This window comes from Artemia sp. Qi Xiang Cuo, chromosome 12 (genome assembly GCF_049724085.1).
Source record: "Artemia sp. Qi Xiang Cuo chromosome 12, ASM4972408v1, whole genome shotgun sequence".
NCBI classification, from domain to species: Eukaryota; Metazoa; Arthropoda; class Branchiopoda; order Anostraca; family Artemiidae; genus Artemia; species Artemia sp. Qi Xiang Cuo.
Window position 1 is genome coordinate 19,003,683 of NC_142805.1, and position 20,864 is coordinate 19,024,546.

The 20,864-nt window shown below is 34.6% G+C and overlaps 1 protein-coding gene across 1 annotated transcript in view; it reads left to right on the top strand.

The window, feature by feature from the left end:
• The window catches only part of LOC148945866 (surfeit locus protein 6 homolog), a 28,442-nt gene extending 13,149 nt beyond the window's left edge, over positions 1-15,293 (top strand). Inside the window, exons 2-3 of the mRNA XM_089097828.1 lie at positions 12,168-12,532; positions 15,037-15,293. Coding sequence (XP_088953954.1) covers positions 12,182-12,532; positions 15,037-15,261 — 576 coding nt within the window. The 5' untranslated portion in view covers positions 12,168-12,181 and the 3' untranslated portion in view covers positions 15,262-15,293. The remainder of the gene's footprint in view (positions 1-12,167; positions 12,533-15,036) is intronic.
• The last annotated feature ends 5,571 nt before the right edge of the window (positions 15,294-20,864 follow it).

The following is a 20,864-nucleotide window of genomic DNA, read 5'->3' on the forward strand; positions in this document are numbered from 1 at the left end:
CCGGTAGATGAATTTTAGATAGGGATGTATAATAAAATAAGAAAGGTAATAGAGAAAATTTTAAGCACTACTGATTAAGCTTAAATAAAAGTATAACACAATAAAATGTTGATTAAAAATACGTAGGACAAAAAATAAATAAATCACAAATATTTCAAAAGCACAAAGGCATGAAAGTGCTAATGACGGGACGTCATTAAATAATGGGAAGGGTTATATGCACCCTGAGTAATATGTGATATATTTAAAAATAAAAAAAAAAGTCCCTTTTTCTAAATATAATTCCGACATAAATTAAACGTCCCCTAATTGAGTTCCCAAGAGTCTAAATTCTTAATCAGCATAAAGAAAAACTGCCTTTTAGTTCCAGCCAAAACTCGGTGCTAATCACGGGAGATGGTTTTGAATTTCGCCGAGAAGATTGGTAATAAAAAACTACTAAATACAATGTTTCGCAGGAAGTCTAAGTTATAAGAGAGTGTGAACGTTAGAATCATCAGAAATATTTAAAACATATTATTGGACCAACAGTCCAGATAATGTAGTGAGTTTGCGAACATAATTACAAAGTAGCGGCCCCCTCCACAGGACTTGGGCCAATCGTGAAAAATGCTAGTAATGCGCAGGAGTTTTATTTGTGTGTGATATAGTGAAAAAAAACTGTTTTTCGTTTCAAATATGGATTGTCTCTAATGCCATCAACATTATCCTTGAGAGCCAATTTATCCTTGCCTTTGTCGTTGTCATTTGAAGTGAACCACTGCTGTACACCTAAATATGTAAGCCATAATAAAACTATTGCTTTTCTACTTATGTTTATTTTATATGTCTGTATTTAGTCGCACGACAGGTAATTAGTTCGTATGTTTTCAAGTTACGGTCCCAGGAATCTGATTTCTACATAACATTAGAGGTAATTGATTTCCAGATAAATCAAGGAAAAGAGGTTACATTTATATAGCTATATCTTTTATTGTCTTGCCTTCAGCGAGTGGCGCGATCATAAACTTAATTTTCTCATTATTTTTATAGCTTGCCTAGCCTATTAAGTAGCTTAAGAAAAATCACCCCGGAAGAACTAGAGCGATCGGTACACCGCTTTAAATCATAATATTACATTGGCATATATAGGGGGGGGGGGGGCTGAAATTCATTTCCAATAGAAATGATTGTTATACTTATAATCAGCATAAAAAAAGGCATTGAGTGGTATATTCACTTTATGCGTAAGTCAATAATATGATTTGGTAGATATTTACCAACTTCTAGGCTTAAAATACTGGTTGGCTGGTTGACTAATTTAAAGATTTATAGTGGGCTTAGGCAAGGAGTTTGGTAAATTTTTACAGTTCATATTATTGACTTACAAATGAAGTGAACATACCACTTGATTCCCTTTTTTTATGCTCTTTCCAAATATAATAATCATTTTTTTCAGAAATGAATTTAACCCCACCCCTATATATATCAATTCAGGTTGTGGAGACCGGCCCACAATCAGCACAGCCCACATTTGGACAAAGCAAATAATCTCAATTTAAAAACAGATGAAGACATCTGGTAGACTGCAAAAGATCCGCCAGATGGGAGTGTATATTTTTAAAATGGCTGCCCTTGATTAACAATTTTACCAAAAAATGGTGAGTAAATCCTGAATTTTCTTTAAGTTTTGTCTGAAGCTCTATGCATAACTACAAATACTTGATAGGACATAAACTCACGTTGTATTCTCTGATTAACTGCCTGTCTTTTGGCATCTTCAAAGACATGACATCTTCAACAGTCTGCTGCTAACATTTTTTCATTCTGCAAGATGGCGAATTCCCACATTCGGCCACAATGTCCGGGGCAGGTTCGGTATGCCAAACAAGGCGTCCGAACGTGGGCCTTGTTTATAAAAGCTAAGTAAACAGTATCTTTTGAGACTATCATATCAGTTTTTTTCTGTCTTAGTTGACAAGAAGTCAGTCAGATCCTCTGCAAGTTCCATGGGTGTCACTAGAGGAACACTGCAAGACTACTTGAAAAAAGTCGAGCAGCTGAATACTCCTCCGCAAAGCTTGGACCTGGGTTTCTTTACACCTGATTATAACACAAGACACATATATACTGAGGAGCAAAAAAAAGGACTAGAAACTTACCTGAAAATGATAGCTGATACGCATTCTGGCTCTACTCTGCTGGAAGCGCGTAAACTTGCATAAAACTATACCATTACTAAGGGTATAAAACTTCCGGACAACTGGAAATGCGAAGCTAGTGGAGGTGGAGGCATTGCAGGTAAGGATTGGTATCGTGGTTTTATGGCTTGCCATAAGACTCTATCGGTAAGAATGCCAGAAGGTACAAGCCTAGGACGGGCGACTGCTTTCAACCGTCACAATGTAGGAACTTTCTTTGTCAACCTGAGTTGGGTCCTAGATTAACACAAGTTCAGACCACAAGACATCTAGAATGTAGACAAGTTGGGTTTTAGAACTGTCCACAAGCCTGGTAAAATCATTGCAGGGCAGAAGCAAGTAGGGAAAGTCACATAAGTGGAAAGAGGCCAGTTGACCACAATCTGTGCTGGTGTTAATGCCATTGGGAACACAGTCCCTCCTCTGCTTATTATCCCCAGGAAATAGTGTCCGGAAATTTTGTTCAAGGGGGCTCCACTGGGAACCATCATGACCGGCTCAGAAAATGCTTCTGGCTGGATGACTGCCTCCTTTTTTCTGCTTTACTTACAGCATTTTATCAATAGTGTAAAACTCTCCATACATTCCCCCGTACTTCTGGTGCTAGATAACCACACTAGCCAATACACCACTTATTCTCTTTTTCTGGCTAAAAATAATGGCATTCTACTTTTAACTGTCCCTTCCCATACTACTCACAAACTACAGCCTCTAGACAGGACAGTTATGGGGCTACTAGGACCAGGAAAATGCAAGTTTAATGACAGCCCATAAATGTATAACATTGGTAAACTGCCGGGGAAAGCATATCCAAAGGCTCTAACTCTTGATAATATCATCAGTGGATTCAGAGTAAGTGGGATATGCCCAACAAACAGATATTTCTCCAAGGATTATGGGTTTCTTTAGTCCTATGTCTCAGATATAATACCAACAAGTGAAGCACCCAGCAATGAAATTTCTAAGCCCAGCGCAAGTCCTGCGGGACATTTAGGCTCCTATTTTAACATAGACGCCAATACTGAAGCACCAAAAGTTCCAGCTCTGAATGAGGAGCAAAGGTCAGCATATGGTTTGTTCAAAGAGATTGTCGATACGAACCCCTCCCTGAAAGGCTCACTGCAAAAAATTAACAGGAAAAAAAAATATGAAGGAGTCAGAAGTGCTCACCGACACCCCTATGAAAGAACACATTACGGCCGAAATAAAGGCTGCATCTGCCAAGAAAGCCCTAGTCCTGGAAATGAAGAAAGTCAGAGAAGCAAAAAGGCTAAAAAACAAAAAGCTTGTTTCTCTCAACAAGAGTTGCAATGAGAGTGATGATTCTGACATAGGTGAATCTGTATACAACGACTCTTCAGACTCCAGTATGGACATTGAAGACGAGCCCCCTGCCAGCAGCTTCCAATTTGACACTGAGAACGTCAAGGTTGGCGATTACATTCTGGTTGGGCTTAAAAGCAAGAAAGGGAATCCTGTTCACTATATTGCCATTATCAAAGAAGAAATTGAGGTCCGGTTTCTGAAGAAGACTGGAGTAAGAGACTTTCTGCTAACTGACAAGACAGCTAGTGTCTTAAGGACAGAAGTTGAAATGAAACTGGCACCGCCGACAGTTGCAGGTGGAACGTCAAGATTAGTGGAGCGGCTCACTTTTGGTGTTGATCTATCAATTTACAATTTGAAATGAATATTCTGTCAGTTTTTTTTTAACCTTACTGAAGCTGATTCTCTAGCTTTTTATACTGATCATACTCTTTTATACTTTTGTAGTTGTAAAACAAGTTTTAACGTTTTCCTGGCCACTTTTCTGTTTGTCTTGTCAGGTGGCCGAACTAAGGCCAGAGACGGCCGAACCAGTACCGGGGTGGCCCAGGTTTGGCACTTGTGGCCACTTGAAAAGAGCAGCTTCCCGTTAAAACAGTGGGGGAGTAATCCTAATTGTTCTTTTCTGAGATGATACCCACTGAGTTACCTTTGCTTTGGCATTCTCAGCAACTTCCTATTGGTTGAATTAATGCCTGGAGATTTGAAAAAGTCAAAACCTGCCAATTGTGGGCTGGTCTCCCCTATATATTTGCGCATTAGGAGGAGAGGGTTAGGGTGGGGGTAAATTTTATTTCTGATATAAATGAGAGGTAAGTTTAACCTTTTCACCCACCCCCCTAGTGTGGAAATATATACCCTGAATTGGTATATATAGGGGTGAGGGTAAAATTCATTTCCAACAAAAATGCATCAAGTGGTATGTTTACTTTGTCAATAATATGCACTGCAAATAACTTGCCAGGACTTCATTGGCTTTGTCTTTCCATCTAGGCATCTGTTGGGTCATTTCAATCTGTGCAGGATGGTGTTCAATTCCAACAACCTGTGCTGGGGTTTCATGTGGTAAGAAAAAGGTGGTGTCAGTACCAGCAAACCACATGCTGGGCAGGCTGTATGAAAAAAGGAGCTTGTGAAGTAGGCTGTGTAACAGGATGGTCTGATTGGTAACAATGTCAGTTCAGTAAAGACCCTCAATTCTTCGAACATGTTTTGCCTGTATTATTTCAACAGTGTAGAGGACATATTTTTTCACTGGCCATATCTCTAGGCTACTCCATTTAATAGCCTAGCACAGTGCTGACTGAAGCCTAAGACCCTCACACTAGTTCTAGATAATGTATATATATATATATATATATATATATAAAAACTAAAAGAAATACTCAAAGAGTAATATATCAAACAGTTCGTGGTAACGAACTGTAAGTAAGGAGCGACCCGGCTCAATGGTAACCGAAACTCTAGAAAACGGGTTTTTGATACCAATAGATATATCAAAAGAATAAGATTTCTAGGCTGATTTCAAATATATAACTTTCATCAAGTTTATTGCTACCCATCAAAAGTTATGCACCTGAGAAAATTTGGATGATTTTCAAAAAAAAGGGGAAAGACCCCTTAAAAGTTATAAGACTTTAATGAAAATCACACCATCATATTCAGCGTATCAGAGAACCCTACTGTAGAGGTTTCAAGCTCCTATCTACAAAAATGTGGAATTTTACATTTTTTGCCAGAAGAAAGATCACGGATGCGTGTTTATTTGTTTTTTTGTTTGCTTTTTTTCCCAGGGGTGATCGTATCGACCCACTGCTCCTAGAATGTCGTGAGAGGGCTCATTGAAACGCAAATTAAAAGTTCTAGTGCCCTTTTTAAGTGACAAAAAAAATGGATGGCAACTAGGCCCCCTCCCACGCTCATTTTTTTCCGAAAGTCACCCGATCAAAATTTTGAGATAGCCATTTTTTTCAGCATTGTCGAAAATATGATAAATATGTCTTTTAGGATGACTTAATCCCCCGAAGTTCCCAGAGGGAGGGCTAAAAGTTATGAACTTTACAAAATGTTAACATATAGTCTTGGTTATTTGGAAGTATACAGAAGTTTTCAGGAGGTTTTTTTTCTGGTAGTGGGAGGGAAGGGTGGGTCGGTGGTTATGTTGGAGGATTTGTTAATGAAGGAATTTTTCATGGGGGAAGGGAAATTGCCATGAAGGGGGCGCCGGACTTGCCAGCATTATTTATTGGTTATTGGGAAGTATACAACCATTTTCAGGACGGATTTTTTCTGGAGGGGGGGGGCTAGAGGCAGGGTTACTCTGGAGAATATTTCCGTGGAGGATGTTTCTTTATGGTAAGGGACATTTCTATGAAGGGGGCGCCGGATTTCCAAGCATTATTTAAAAAACGATCAGAAATTAAATAAAAAAAAAAAAAAAAGTTTTTTCAACTGAAATGTAAGAAGGAATATTAGAACTTAAAACGAACAGAAATTATAAAGTATGTGAGGGGGTTATCCCCCAAGTCAATAACACGCGCTTTAAGCTACAGTTTTTTTTTAGTGCTTTCAAAAGAGCTATCTATTCTAATTAAACGGCCTTTGTTTTTCAGGGGTTTGTGAATCAAATTTTTTTTAACTTTTAACTTAAAGCGGGTCTTTTTTAATACGGGTAGAATTCCTTAATATACTTAATAAAAAAAAAGAAATAAAAAAAAAAAAAAAAAAAAAACAAGCGATACGGATCAATATTAATAGAAAATTTAAAAAAAATAAATTTGATTGCAAAAAATTTATAAAAATCATGTTCTTATAATTATAATTATAAATATATAAATTTTATTAAGTTTAGTATTACTCATCAAAGGCTACGAGCTTGAGAAAATTTACTCGATTTTTTAAAGAGGGGGGAAACGTCCCCTACAAGTGAAAGAATTTTAATGAAAATCACACCGTCAGATTCAGCGTATCAGAAAACCCTATTACATAGGTTTCCAGCTCATATCTGCAAAAATCTGCAACTTTGTATTTTTTGCCAGAAGAAAAATATACGAATATAGAAGTTAGTTATGTAAGTTAATTTGTAAAGACATCCATTTAGCAAAAGAAAAGTAAAATTTTTATGCAAATAAAAGCTGCATTAACTAAAAAACGATCAGAAATTAAATAAAAAAAACAAGTTTTTTTAACTGAAAGTAAGGAGCGACATTAAAACTTCAAACGAACAGAAATTATTCCGTATATGAAAGGGGCTGTCTCTTTCTCAAAGCCTCGCTCTTTACGCTAAAGTTTGACTCTGTTTCACAACTTTATTTTTTAAAACAATAAAAAACTTTAGCGTAAAGAGTGAGGCGTTGAGGAGGGGACAGCCCCTTTCATATACGGAGTAATTACATTTCAACTGAAATATAAGAAGGAACATTAGAACTTAAAACGAACAGAAATTATAACGTATGTGAGGGGGTTCTCCCCCAAGTCAATACCTCGCTCTTTACGCTACAGTTTTTTTTAGTGCTTTCAAAAGAGCTATCTATTCTAATTAAACGGCCTTTGTGATTCAGGGGTTTGGGGCTGTCCCCTCCACAACGCCGAGCTCTTTAAGCTAAATTTTGTCTCTGTCTCACAACTTTATTTTTTTAAACAATAAAAAACTTTAGCGTAAAGAGCGAGGCGTTGCTGAGGGGCCAGCCCCTATCAAATACGGAATAATTAAATTTAAACTGAAATTTAATAAGTAATATTATAAATTAAAACGAACAGAAATTATAATGTATGTGAGGGGGGTGTCCCCCAAGTCAATGACTCGCTCTTTACGCTACAGTTTTTTTTAGTGCTTTCAAAAGAGCTATCTATTCTAATTAAACGGCCTTTGTGATTCAGGGGTTTGTGAATTAAATTTGTTTTTAACTTTTAACGTAAAGAGCGTGGTATTGACTAAGGGGAGAACCCCCTCATGTACGTAATAACATATACGTAATAAGAAAAAACAATAAAAAAACAAGCGATACGGCTCAATAGTAATCGAAACTTTTAAAAACGGAATTTTTATGTCAATAAATGTATCAAAAGAATGTGTTTATAATGCTGATTCTAAATATATAAATTTTATTAAGTTTAGTATTACTCATCAAAGGCTACGAGCCTGAGAAAATTTACTCGATTTTTTAAAGAGGGGGTAAACATCCCCTACAAGTGAAAGAATTTTAATGAAAATCACACCGTCAGATTCAGCGTATCAGAAAACCCTATTACATAGGTTTCAAGCTCATATCTGCAAAAATCTGCAACTTTGTAGTTTTTGCCAGAAGAAAAATATACGAATATAGAAGTTAGTTACGTAAGTTAATTTGTAAAGACATCCATTTAGCAAAAGAAAAGTAAAATTTTTATGCAAATAAAAGCTGCATTAACTAAAAAACGATCAGAAATTAAATAAAAAAACAAGTTTTTTAAACTGAAAGTAAGGAGCGACATTAAAACTTAAAACGAACATAAATTATTACGTATATGAAAGGGACTGCCCTCTCCTCAACACCTCGCTATTTACGATAAACTTCGACTCTGTATCAAAACTTAATTTTTAAAAAAAATAAAAAACTTTAGCGTAAAGAGCGAGGCGTTGAGGAGGGGACAGCCCCTTTCATATACGGAATAATTTCTGTTCGTTTTAAGTTTTAATGTCACTCCTTACTTTCAGTTTAAAAAACTTGTTTTTTTTATTTAATATCTTATATGGACCTCATATATGGGAAACTGTTCTATTAATAAGATTATCATGGTTTCTTCTGCTACTATCCTCTGTTTAAAAATAGTTCCAAATAAACTTTTATGCACATTCCATTCCACATTACCCAGGCAAAACTAAATTTGATCCATTTAAGACTGCAAAAACTCTTTTGAACAAAGAATCTGTGATGTATGATTGGACTTGATTAATGACAAAATATTTTATTAAGACTGTATCTGGGATCACCAAGTGATAGGGAGTAATTCTTAGGTTAACCAATGGTAAATTTTTGGCAGTTCATATTATTGACTTACAAATAAAGTGAACATACCACTCAATATCTTTTTTTATGCTCTTTAAAAATACAATAATTGCTTCTATCTGAAATTCAAATTTACCCACTACCACCCCCCTAATTTGCAAATATATACCCTGAATTGGAACATACTATGAATTGTCAATGGCAAAATTTTTAATCAGAAAATTCAGTGCTATTTTTGTTGACAGCATTTGAAAAAACATGAAACAGTAGGAAAATGTTTTATATTTGAGTTGCCTAGGAAATGAGGTTTGAATTGTTATAAATGAGTATTTTTGGAATATTTTACTCTTGAGCCACTTATTTATAAAGCAGTTATATGTTTTTAACCACTTTTCAATAACTTAACTTGTGTGGTTACAATTCAGGGTATATATTTGTAAATTAGGGGGGTGAGTAAATTTGAATTTCTGATAGAAATAATTATCATATTTGTGAAGAGCATAAAGAAGGCATTGAGTGGTATGTTCACTTTATTCCTAAATCAATAATATGAACTGCTAAAAATTTACCTATCCAACAATAGAGATAACTAGGAAATAGACATATCTTTAGAATCAGAATTTCATCCTGAACCTAATATAATATTCATTGGCATTACAAATTTATTTATTTTTTTCTTTATTGTGTAGCCAGTACAGGAAAAGAAATAGAAGAAAATGAAAAAGTCTGTGACACCTTGGATCTGAAGAAAGATTTTTTTTTATAAGGAAGAATTAGTGGCAGCACTAACATTAGAACATGTTATGTTATATGTTTAAATGTTAAAGAGTTTAAATGTTGAATGTTTATATGATCTTTTCATAATCCCCCTCCTACAGGCCATGGAGCATTTGTGGGGATTTGTAGATTGTTATCTAATTATTTTACTGTCACATGGAAAATAAATCTATCTCTCTATCTATAATTATATTGCAAAGTTGCGAAATTTTTAATACTGAAGGCATAGCAAGAAAAATTGCTGTTAAATATGCACAGATGACATAAGAGCAATGACAGGGAAATATATTGGTTTTAAATCATTTTTCAAGCTGCTCTTTATGGTTATATAAGTTTTACTCACTGCATTAATCTTCACAATATGCTTCAGGATGCTGTTAATATTACAAGTTTTAGATAAAAACACAAAGTATACTATTAGAACCGCCTTGTCCAAAACTCCTATATAGGAAACTCACAGTCTCTTGACTACAACAAAGAAAATATGTTGGATTGAAAAACAAGAAAAGTGGCTCGATCTACGATATTCTGCATGGACTGCATTTTTTTTTCCACTCAGCTAGCTGGGCCCTTGAAAATCATAGAGAGCTGTTTAATGGCTCATATTACAGGAAATTGCTACATCTAGTGTCTTTTGTAATTAAAAAACAAATAGTTCTTAAAATAGAATCGCATTTTACAAAAAAAACTGCATTTTCATGCACAAGCTTGATGAATGACACAATTGTAGGTTATATCCATATATGAAGCAATAAGTGAATACAATATTTATGCATGTTTATTTTTTGACAAGATAATATTAGAGATACATAGTGGATTGATATAGTTCATTATGACTATTTAAGTTTCATGGGATATAGCTGAAACCCAGTGAAGAACAAACCACAACACATACTAACTAAAAGTTGAGATAATATAGACATCTTTTGAAAAGTTGCTTATCTGGGGTATGGTGCAATACTGAGGATTGTCTCTCACTATTCCCAGACAGAAAAAACTATAAGCTCTTTCCTGTATAGCATAATTTATAATAAACAATGAAAGCTGGCTCATAGTAACTGAAAAATTTCAGCAGTTAATATCATTATACATCAAATATTCAATTTAATTTATTAGCTCTTTTTAAAGTTGTTCAAGACGAATATAGTTTCACTACAAACAGGTGTTTGGATACCGCCTCCTTCCTTAACTGTAAATAAAAACCAAAATCCTACTGCGTCATGGGCACTTAACTGAAAACGAATTATATTACAAATATTTTCTTTTCCAGTTCTTATAGCATTGAAAATAAAAATAAAATTACAGTGAAATAAATTCTTGAACTGATGGATCTTTCAACAATTAATATCATTATATATCTAATATTCAATTTGATGTTGTTTAAACTTTCCAAGACTGTTCAAGACGCATAGAGTTTTCAGTAAAGCGCCAATGACTCAGTAGGTTTTAGAGTTTTACAGCGAGAGAAGGCGACGCTATCAGATGCAGCGCTATAGCGTTGCCTCTGATAGCACTGAGCAACATACAAAAATAAATCCTGCTTTTAATCTTTGTCTGCTGTACGGGTTTGATTAAGTTCTCTTAATTAGGGGCCAAAATATAATTTGTATATTTTCTGTCTGTGAACTATTTTTTCCATGTGCTCTGTTATAGACGTCTTTGATTAAAAGTATTTAGACTCTCTGACCCAGTGATGATAATTCTTGAAAGTCCTGCCTAAGTAAAGAACGATGTTGGCACAATTTATTATCTTTTCCCTTTAGACCAGGGCACTTCGTACCGAAGGAGTTGTCGTAGAAACTTGGAAAAGGGCTCATTCGATTGGATATTGGAATGGCTAGTCGGCCACTTTAATAATCGAATAGTGATTGGAAGGCAACTAACACCCCTTCCACGCCCACCATTTCCTCAAACACACCCATTAATTCAAAAACGTTCAAAAATTAAATAAAAAAAAACAAGTTTTTTAACTGAAAGTAAGGAGTAACATTAAAACTTAAAACGAACAGAAATAATTCCTTATATGAAAGGGGCGCTGTCTCCTCCTCAACGCCTCGCTCTTCACGCTAGAGTTAGACTCTTTCTCAACACTCTATTTTTTAAAACAATAAAAAACTTAATAAACTTCAGTAAAAAAATAACAAGCTATCCAATCTATATAAAACATTTGAATCACCACCACAAACCATATACCTAAAAAGATTCTCATAATATGGAAATAGAATCCTCGTTATGTTCTCTATGATGGGCACATGCCTTGCTCTTCTACTGAGTTTCTAAAAAAAAAAAAAAAAAAAAAAAAGAAAGAAAAAAAAACCTGTCCAATGAATTATTTGAGCATAGGAGCCAGAGAATCCCCCGTGTGATGGCTTTAAACTGTTACTAGTCTGTTTTCTTAATTACTAACCCCCATCATAGTCACAACTGTTGAAAGGAAGGCTCAGATTTCTGAATGACATGTGATTTTCCTTGATTTAATGTCACACTTGGACCACTGAAGCAAAAAATTGAAATGGCAACAAATGGGTCTGAAAACATGTACCTACATTAGTTTGTTCCCAATTATTGCTACTTATACTACACTTTTGTATCTTTTTGTAGATTAATCTTACAGATAGGAAAAAAGCTATTATGGGCTTCTATCTTTTATAATTTTGAAAAATTGTGTCATAAATTTTCACCCTGACTGGTTAATCATAAATTTTATACTCGCAAGTCAAACAATGTTCATCCCAAAAATGACAAATGGAAGCATAATTGGTGCTGTTGTCCTTAACATGTTAATTTCATTTACGAATGTGACCATAATGTAACCCAGGCACAAGTATATCCAATTTGTCTGGTTATAAATACTCAATCTATTGCTTGTTTCGTTAATTTTTGTTTATTTTTCCAGTGGAATAAATTTCAATGAAGGTCAACAGCAAGCAAAAGCATGCTTCCTCTAGAAATGATAGTGCCGGCTGGGAGGATCTGGATGTGAAACCAAACATTGGGGATCTTTGCATCAAAACCGCACCAATACAAAAAGGAACACTCGAATTCAACAAAATTGAATTTGGAAGACAAACAGAGGATGAAAAAGCTAAGTTTAAAAAGAAACGAAAACTTTCAAGAGATCCTTTCAAAGCTCTGAGTAAACTAGAAGAAACTAAGAACAGAATAAAGCGTTTAGAGGAGCAAGGAAAGCTCCACATTGCTGAAAGCATTGTTAACAGACGAGCATGGCAAGCGGCTTTGCTCAAGTCTGAAGGGCTGAAGGTAATGTACAATTATGTATGTAACGTTAGAATAAACTGTTGAGAAGAGCATCTAAGCAAGACAAAACTGTCCGAGTATCATAAATTTATTTTTTCAGGGGTCTTGTAGAGAATGTGAGATCGATAAAATATATCTTCTTGAAGTTTCTGGGAAATACATAAAAAAAAGTCGGTATGGAAGTCTTAAGCTCCAATGTTGCTGTAATCAAGCTATATTTGAACCAGAACTAGATTAAGACCATTCCAACTGCAACCCTCCTCAGCTGGAAAAGGATGGGGGAATCGAATTTGTTATCGGGTTATCTGGCAGAACTGGCTGGTGAATCTCAACTAAAATCGGTTAAAATTACAAACTAACGGGAGTAGTTGAATTTGTTATCTATACATCTACCAGAATGGGCTGGTGGATCTCAACTAAAATTGGTGGGAAGTACAAACTAACGTTCTAGTCACGTCTTTTGAGTGCATGGACACAATTCAGTCTCTGTGATAAAGGGATAAGCGGGGATCAAAATTCTTGCCACCCCGCTCATCCCTACAAAGAACACCTGCTTCGTTGCTACTTTTGTGGATTAAACTTATATCTTGCGTTTTCCTATTTCCACAGCAAACATAAAACAGAATGTATAAGTTGATTCCAATTACATATGGCCTAATTGCATCAGTCTTTGAGCAAAATCCAGTATATAGCCTACACAAAAATTTGATTTTGATTTAAGGATGGTTAAGGCTAAAAGTTTTCAGTTAAGGACCTCTCCTAATCTCGACAAAGCGAGTCCAGTTCTACGTCATGTAAAAAATAGAGTGAAAAAAAAGCAAAAAGAAAACAGGATTCAGTAAACCTTTTAACGAAATGCATTATGTTCAACTACTCCTCCTCTTCCAAAAAAGATCCCTTTGAATGACCCTTTTTATGACCCCTATTTTATGACCCCTTTGAAACTAAAAAGAGATAGACATTAGTTTTCGGCAGAGGAAATGTGAATTGCTCTTATTCTTTTACTATATTTGTTTTATTAAGAGACTGGTGTAATAGTCTTTACTATTAGATGAAGCAATACTCTAATATATTATACCTGGTAGATTTTGCCTTGGGACATATTGAGAAGTCAGAGGTTCCCGCTTTGGAAAGCTGAAACGTGTCTAACTCAAATATTAATTACAATAATGCAGAAGATGTTAATTTAGTTTTATTAATTCTGTTCTAAAAGATATTTATAAAAACTTCTATTGAGAGGACGAACTGAACAGGAATTATTTATAAAGATTATCTATAATTACTGGAATTAATTAAACAGAATTCCAAAACTTACTCTGGGACATATTTCCTACTTAGTATGCCTCTTGTAATTGTTCCCAATATCCCACGATGTTTTATAAAGTGGGAATTAGTTTTGAAATACTAACACCAATCAACTTTGTTAAGTATTAACCAGGGAGTTACCACCCTTGGGAATGGAAAAGGAGGTGAAATTCTCCCCATCCTTGGCTTTTCCAATGTAAATTTATCTTAAAAAGATTAAAAAGCCAACAATTAATCCCTAGATTTCAAAATATTTCTTTTTCGTATCTTCGTTGAAAAAATTGAAAAAATCCTTGCCTCCTCCTGCATTTTCTTGAATCGGCGCAACTGATATCAGCTGCTCAACTATATTTAAATTGGTATAATGAAGTTTTTAATTTGTTTGTTTGTTAGTTAAAGTGGTACATGACCGCAGTTATTAGTTTTGGAAAGTAAAGAAGCATTACTGAGAGAAGTTGGGATTAAAGGAAAAAAAGAAAAAAAAAAGAACTTGTACCGCCTTAGAAGTCTACACAATCTTATACTTATATATATATTTACAGAATCGCCAATATATATATATATATATTGGCGGAAAGTTGAGCCAATTTTCCCACATTAAGTGAAAATGATAGTGAAGAACGAAGCATGCGCCATATAGTACCATAAAGACGAAAATATAGTAAAACAAAATGACTTGTTTCTCTGGATGCTTGAATTATGCAGGCTTATCTTAGTTTTGACAAGATTATGTGCAAAAAATAAATTTCACTTGGAGGGGGGGGGGGGGGCAAACTGGGGTCTGGAAGGGACAAACCGGGGTCTGGAGGGGGCAGTTGCCCCTTCCCCACCCCTTTGTTTACTTGCGTGTATAGATACAGAATAATATCCAATTGAAACATACGTAAATCAGTTAAGTAATTGTGAGCAGTACAAATTTTAACCGAAATTTTGAAAAAAGAAACAAGTTCTGGAATGTATGCTTTGGTGGCCTTGATAGAGCAAACTGTAACTAAATTAGATAAACGTCTGTCTACTTTGACTATTACAATTACTATAGGGCAGAATAATATTGGTAGTTAAAATTAGTTGGTTGATAGGTTTGCTAATCAAAAAAGCAAGAAAGATGCTGGTAATAATAATATTTTATTTCAAAGCTTTAATTAATAATTTCGTTTTGATGTGTTAAGTTTTGTTAATCAATTAGTTTTTTCTATCTGCAGGTGAAGGATAATATTGATCTCGTTCGAAAATCAGTAAAGAGGAAGTTAAACCAGAAAGAAAAAAGCAGAAAAAATTGGCAACAAAGAATAAAAGCTCAAGAGCAAGCCAAGGAAACCAAGCAGAAGAAACGACGGGAAAATGTCAAAAAGAAGAAAGACCAGAAAAAACAAAAACAGTTGCAAAAATTAGTTAAAAAAGGAAGATATGTAAAGGGAGTTATTTGAAATACAGCTAATAAATCTTAAATGATTAAGGACCACTTTTAAAGTTGTTTTTTTAAATCACTGGCGGGGGTGTCACGAATGGGAGGAGAGGGGGAACCCGCCATTTTTTCAACCAGTCGGTAAAATGGTGGCTCTAAGTACCACTATCTTACTGGTTCTTTATTTTTTTTTTAACTAGGGTAAAGAAGTTGATGACAAAAAAAAAAAAAAAAAAAAAAAAAAAAAAAAAAAAAAAAAATCACTCAGCAAAAATGACCAACAAGTCATTGCCCCCCCCCCAAATATTGTGGATAGTGACGCCTCTGGTCACTGGTATTAAGATACATTGCACATACAGAAAAAGTTAACGCTATAATGTTACAAATATATAGCTGCAGCCACATCTATAACTGTGCCAACTGAGACGTTTCTTCTTGGGTGGTCTTCAAACGTTTTACGCGATATTTTTCTCCTTTTTTTCAAAGATAATGCTATTACACAAGATCAAAGTGGACTTAGTTAGCTACTTGATTGTTTTAGGTTCTTGTCTTACTATTTCAAAAAAAAAGCCATAGGCTTTTCCCTGTTTGTAAAAAGGTTGTTAATGGCTAATAATCAAACAGTTCGTGGTAATGAACTGTATAAGTAAGAGCGACTCGTCTCAACAGTAACCGAAACACTAAAAAACGAAATTTTGGTACCAATTGATACATCAAAAATCGGATTCTTATGTTTTACATTAAGGGACGAAGTGTAGTCCTTATTAATTATATTAAGGATCGGTATAGACCAATATAAACGGGGATTATGTAAATTACATCGGTATCATGGCTGTTGAGATAGCTGAAACCTAGTAAAGAACAAACCACTAAAAACCGAAATAATCCATAACTCCTAAAAATAATGACAGATCAAAACACAAAGATCACTATTAGAACCACCTTGTCCGAAAATCCTATATAGGAAACTTGCAGTCTCTTGGCTTGAACAACAAAGGAAATTTCTTGGCTTGAAAAACAAGAAAAATGACTTGAACTACGATATTTGGCATCGAAAGCATCTTTTTTTCCATTATTTTCTGCTCAGAAAATTAATAATTGCTCAGAAAATATTTTCTGCTCAGAAAATTATTTGCTGGGCACTGGAAAATCATTGACATCCGTTTAATGGATCTATTTGAAGCAGTTTAAATTGTATTCTAAATTGCTACATCTAGTGCCTTTTGTAATTAAAAAAGAAATAATTTTTAAAATTGTAACCATATATGATTACATAAAAAATCGATCCAGTTCATTAAAACTGGGGATTATATAAGTTTCATCGGTATCTTGGTTTTTGAGATAGCTGAAACCTAGTAAAGAACAAACCATGGCACAGTAACTAGAAACTCTACTAAGGATTGTGGTTAATTCTTTACTAGGTTGCACTTGACTCTGCAGCCATGATGGTTGTAACATCTGGTTATGATGTCACATATTCTTTTTACATTAAGGGACGAACTGTACCCAATAGTATCTGAAGTAATAAAAGGTATCATTACATAGATGATTATTTTAATCATATTCGTTTATTATCTGGGTTGCAGCGGTAGCTAGCAACTGAGTAAGAGACGATCATGTCCAATTTTAAGAAATATAATAACCCATGACTCCTAAAAATAGATCCAGATCAAAACAAAAAGTACATTATTAGAACCACCTTGTCCAAAACCCCTTTTTAGAAGGCTTTCTGTCCCTTGGCTTGATAAGCGAGGGAAATATATTTGCTTAAAAATCAAGAAAAATGGCAGCTACTACAGCATTCTGCCTGAACTACATTTTTTTTCTCCCTTTTTCTTTTCCACAGATAGCTTGGCACTGAAACATCGTAGAGAGTTGTTCAATGGATCATTTTAATTAAATTTAAAGGAAAAACAAAATAGCCCATAGCTCCTAAGACTAGAGTCAGATAAAAAAAAGTACGCTATTAGAACAGCCTTATCCGAGAGCTAGGTGGTGAGGATGAGGTGACCCCCTCATATGCCTAATACTTTCTGTTCGTTTTAAGTTTTAATGTTGCTCCATACTTTCAGTTGGAAAAACTAGTTTTTTTTAATTAGAACTTAAAACAAGCATAAATTATTTCATATAAGTAGTAATGTAGTATGCAGAATGTGTGGACCCATAGCCACTACTCTTTTCTTCGATAGTAATTTAAGATCATGAAGAAAGTTTAACGGCAATTCCCCCAGTGTTGTCATCTACATAATCAAAGTCATACATGTCATTACTGATAATTGCAGTTATGGATAGCTTTATATTTTCGTTTCCATCAATACATACTGATTACAGAATTAGCAGTGCCCTATCCATATTACTGGGGCAACCAATAGGCATTGAGAGTGTGCACAAAGTAGAAACTAGCAGTTGTTAGTTTAGTCTATAGTTGGTATTGTTACTGTAGAGTGACTCGAACTTCAATCTTCCTCATCAGGAAGAGAGTCCTATAGTAAATCTACTATAGTAAGTATTAATTGATAAGTAATTTTACGGTTGATGATGTTATTGGAAAAGAGGGCATATTTGATCTTGGGTCTCCAAAAATGTTTAGGGTATTAATGTGAAACTTTAAGGAAATGTTGAGAGGGATGGCGATCCGGGTTACAGCGGTAGCTAGCAACCATCTTTTTTTCTTTTTTTCTTCCACAGATAGCTTGGCACTGGAACATCGTAGAGAGTTTTTCAATGGCTCATTTTAAAGATATTTGATGTGGTTAAGAATCTTTTGTAATTAAAAAAAAAATATTTTAAAAATAAAATCAATTTTTTTATGAAAAACTGTATGTTTCATGTTAGAGATTGATCAATGACATCATAATCGTATTAAAATGAAGAACACACTTCCAGCCCATATCCGGGTTGCAGCGGTAGCTAGCAACCTAGTAATAGACGATCACGTCCAATGTTAAGAAATATAAAAACCCATAATTCCTAAAAATACAGTCAGATCAACTAAAGTACACCATTAGAGCCGTCTTTTCCGAAGCCCCTATATAGGAAATGTTCTGTCCCTTGGCTTGAATAGCAAGGGCAATATATTGGCTTGAAAATCAAGAAAAGTGGCAGCTACTACAGCATTCTGCCTAAACAGCATCTTTTTTTCTTTTGTTCGTCCACCGATAGCTTTGCACTGCATCGTAGAGAGTTTTTCAATGGCTCATTTTAAAGAAATTTGATGTGGTTAAAAACTTTTTGTAATTAAAACAAATTATTTTTAAAATAAAATCAATTTTCTTATGAAAAACTGCATATTTCATGTTAAAGATTGATCAATGACGTCATAATCGTATTACAATAAAGAACAAACTTCCAGCCCATATTCGGGTTGCAGGGGTAGCCAGCAACCTAGTAAGACACGATCAAGTCCAATTTTAAGAAATATAAAAACCAATAACTCCCAAAAAAAAAGAGTCAGATGCTGTTTCAGAGAGTAATCTATCCTGCCACATGGCTACTAATTGTCAAAGAAAGCCCTGATTTTTTTTCTTTGTAATTTTTCATATCCCCTCCCCCCTCCGATAAACTTGTGAGTCGAGGAGAGCGATATATCGTTCTGTATTTAGACCAAACCCAAGAAGATTCACACGTGTAGAAGATTCACACGAATGTGAGCAACCAGTGAGGGAGGGGAGAGTGTGTTTTAACTGACAACTCATTAAATTTTCTGGCGGAGGGGAGGGGGAGGGGAGAGTGTGTTTCAACTGACAACTGATTAAATTTTCTGGAGGAGGGAAGGGGAAAGTAAGGAGCAACATTAAAACTTGAAACGAACAGAAATTATTACTTTCAGTTAAACAGTCTCCCTTACCCATAACTATAGTTTGCATACCTCGGATTCTCTTGTTACTTTTACCGATGATACCACCCTTATTACTTCTGGGAGAACAGAGGATGAGGTTCGTACAAAGTTAGTGGACCTCTTTGAGAGAGTTTCAATTTGGTTTGATGCTAACTCTCATGCCTTAAATGTTTCTAAAACTAGTTTTTTAGTTTTTTCTCGTATATCTCAGGCTTGTCCTCAACTATCTGAAATTCATATATCCAAAGGCTTTATTAGTAGACCAAAGGATGGCCATATCCATTTCCTAGGTATCCTCCAAGATGAAAATTTATCTTTTAAGCACCATACTGATTTGATTAAAATGAAGGTATGCAGAAACCTCGGTATTCTAAGAAAACTTAAAAAATATCTTTCCAGGACCAATTCTAAGAATCCTATTTCATAGCTTAATTCATTCTTATGTTTCCTATTGTTCGGTCATATGGATGTCTACTTTCCCTTCTTTTCTCAAACCGCTTTCGAATACTTATGATCACAGTTTATAGAATTATCCAGTAAGTTTATCGCAGATCATTTCTGGTCTTCATTCTCGGTACAAACACAAAGCTCCTTCCACTTCTTTCTGCATTAGCGGGTTAGTCTGTTTCCGTCAATCAATGAGAAATGGTTACAAAGTGCATTATTCGTAATAGCGGGTTTCCACTTGTTTCGTGTCCAAGAGAAATCTGACTTGTCTACCCGTGAAAAGATCTAATGTTTCTATCTGCAAAAATCTTCTCTGGAGCACTCGCACCTTGGTCCGGGTTTTTATAATGGGTGAGATAGGGTATGATCATACTGCTAATTCTATAAACTGTGCTTATGATGAAGCTATAAATCTTATCCAGGATGTAAATCGTTCGGCAACTAAACCGTTACTTGATATTAAAAAACTTTATATTCTTTCCTGTGCGTCTTTCGCTTTTCTTCAGCTCCAGGGTGATATTCAGGTCCCTTAGATTTACGTCTTCTTTTGTATCTGATCGGTCAAATTATCAACTCCGTAGTTCTCTAAGTATCCAAATTCCCCATACACCAACAATAAGATCCGATTTTAATCCTCTTGTTGCGTGTCATTTGACATGGAACACCCTTCTCGATTCGGCTCGAGAATGCCACGTGTTCGGCACCTTCAAAAGACTAGTAAAAAAATATTTGTTTTCATGTGATTAATTTTCTTTACTTTTGCCTGCTGCCAATAGTTTTTTTTCATTTAATTGTTTTTTAATTTTTTTTATAGATGTTGTGATTCACTGTAGTTTGATAAAGCTTATTTAGTGAACTCTCCTTTTTTTTTTATAGATGTTGTGATTCACTGTAGTTTGATAAAGATTATTTAGTGAACTCTCCTTATTTTTTTTTTTTTTTTTTTTATTAAGCAAATGGTTTACATTTTAAAATTTAAAATGATTATGTTTATATTTTTAAATATTAATGTTATGTTTGTATTGTTTAAATCTTAAGCGTTTAAATGTTTAATGTTTATTTGATCTTTTCATAATCCCCCTCCTACAGGCCATGGAGCCTTTGTGGGGATTTGTAGATTTTTATGTAATTATTTTACTGATATATGGAAAATAAATCTATCTATCTATCTATCTATTCAGCATCACTCCTATGTCCACTATTTATTTTTTTTTTTTTTTGTGAAGCTATATAATAGGTGCTTTGCCTTATGTAGGTTAAAATGAGAAAAAAAATTCTTTTCAATTGATATTGAATTACTAGCCACAAAAATTATATAAGAGATTTTTTAAAGGTCTAAG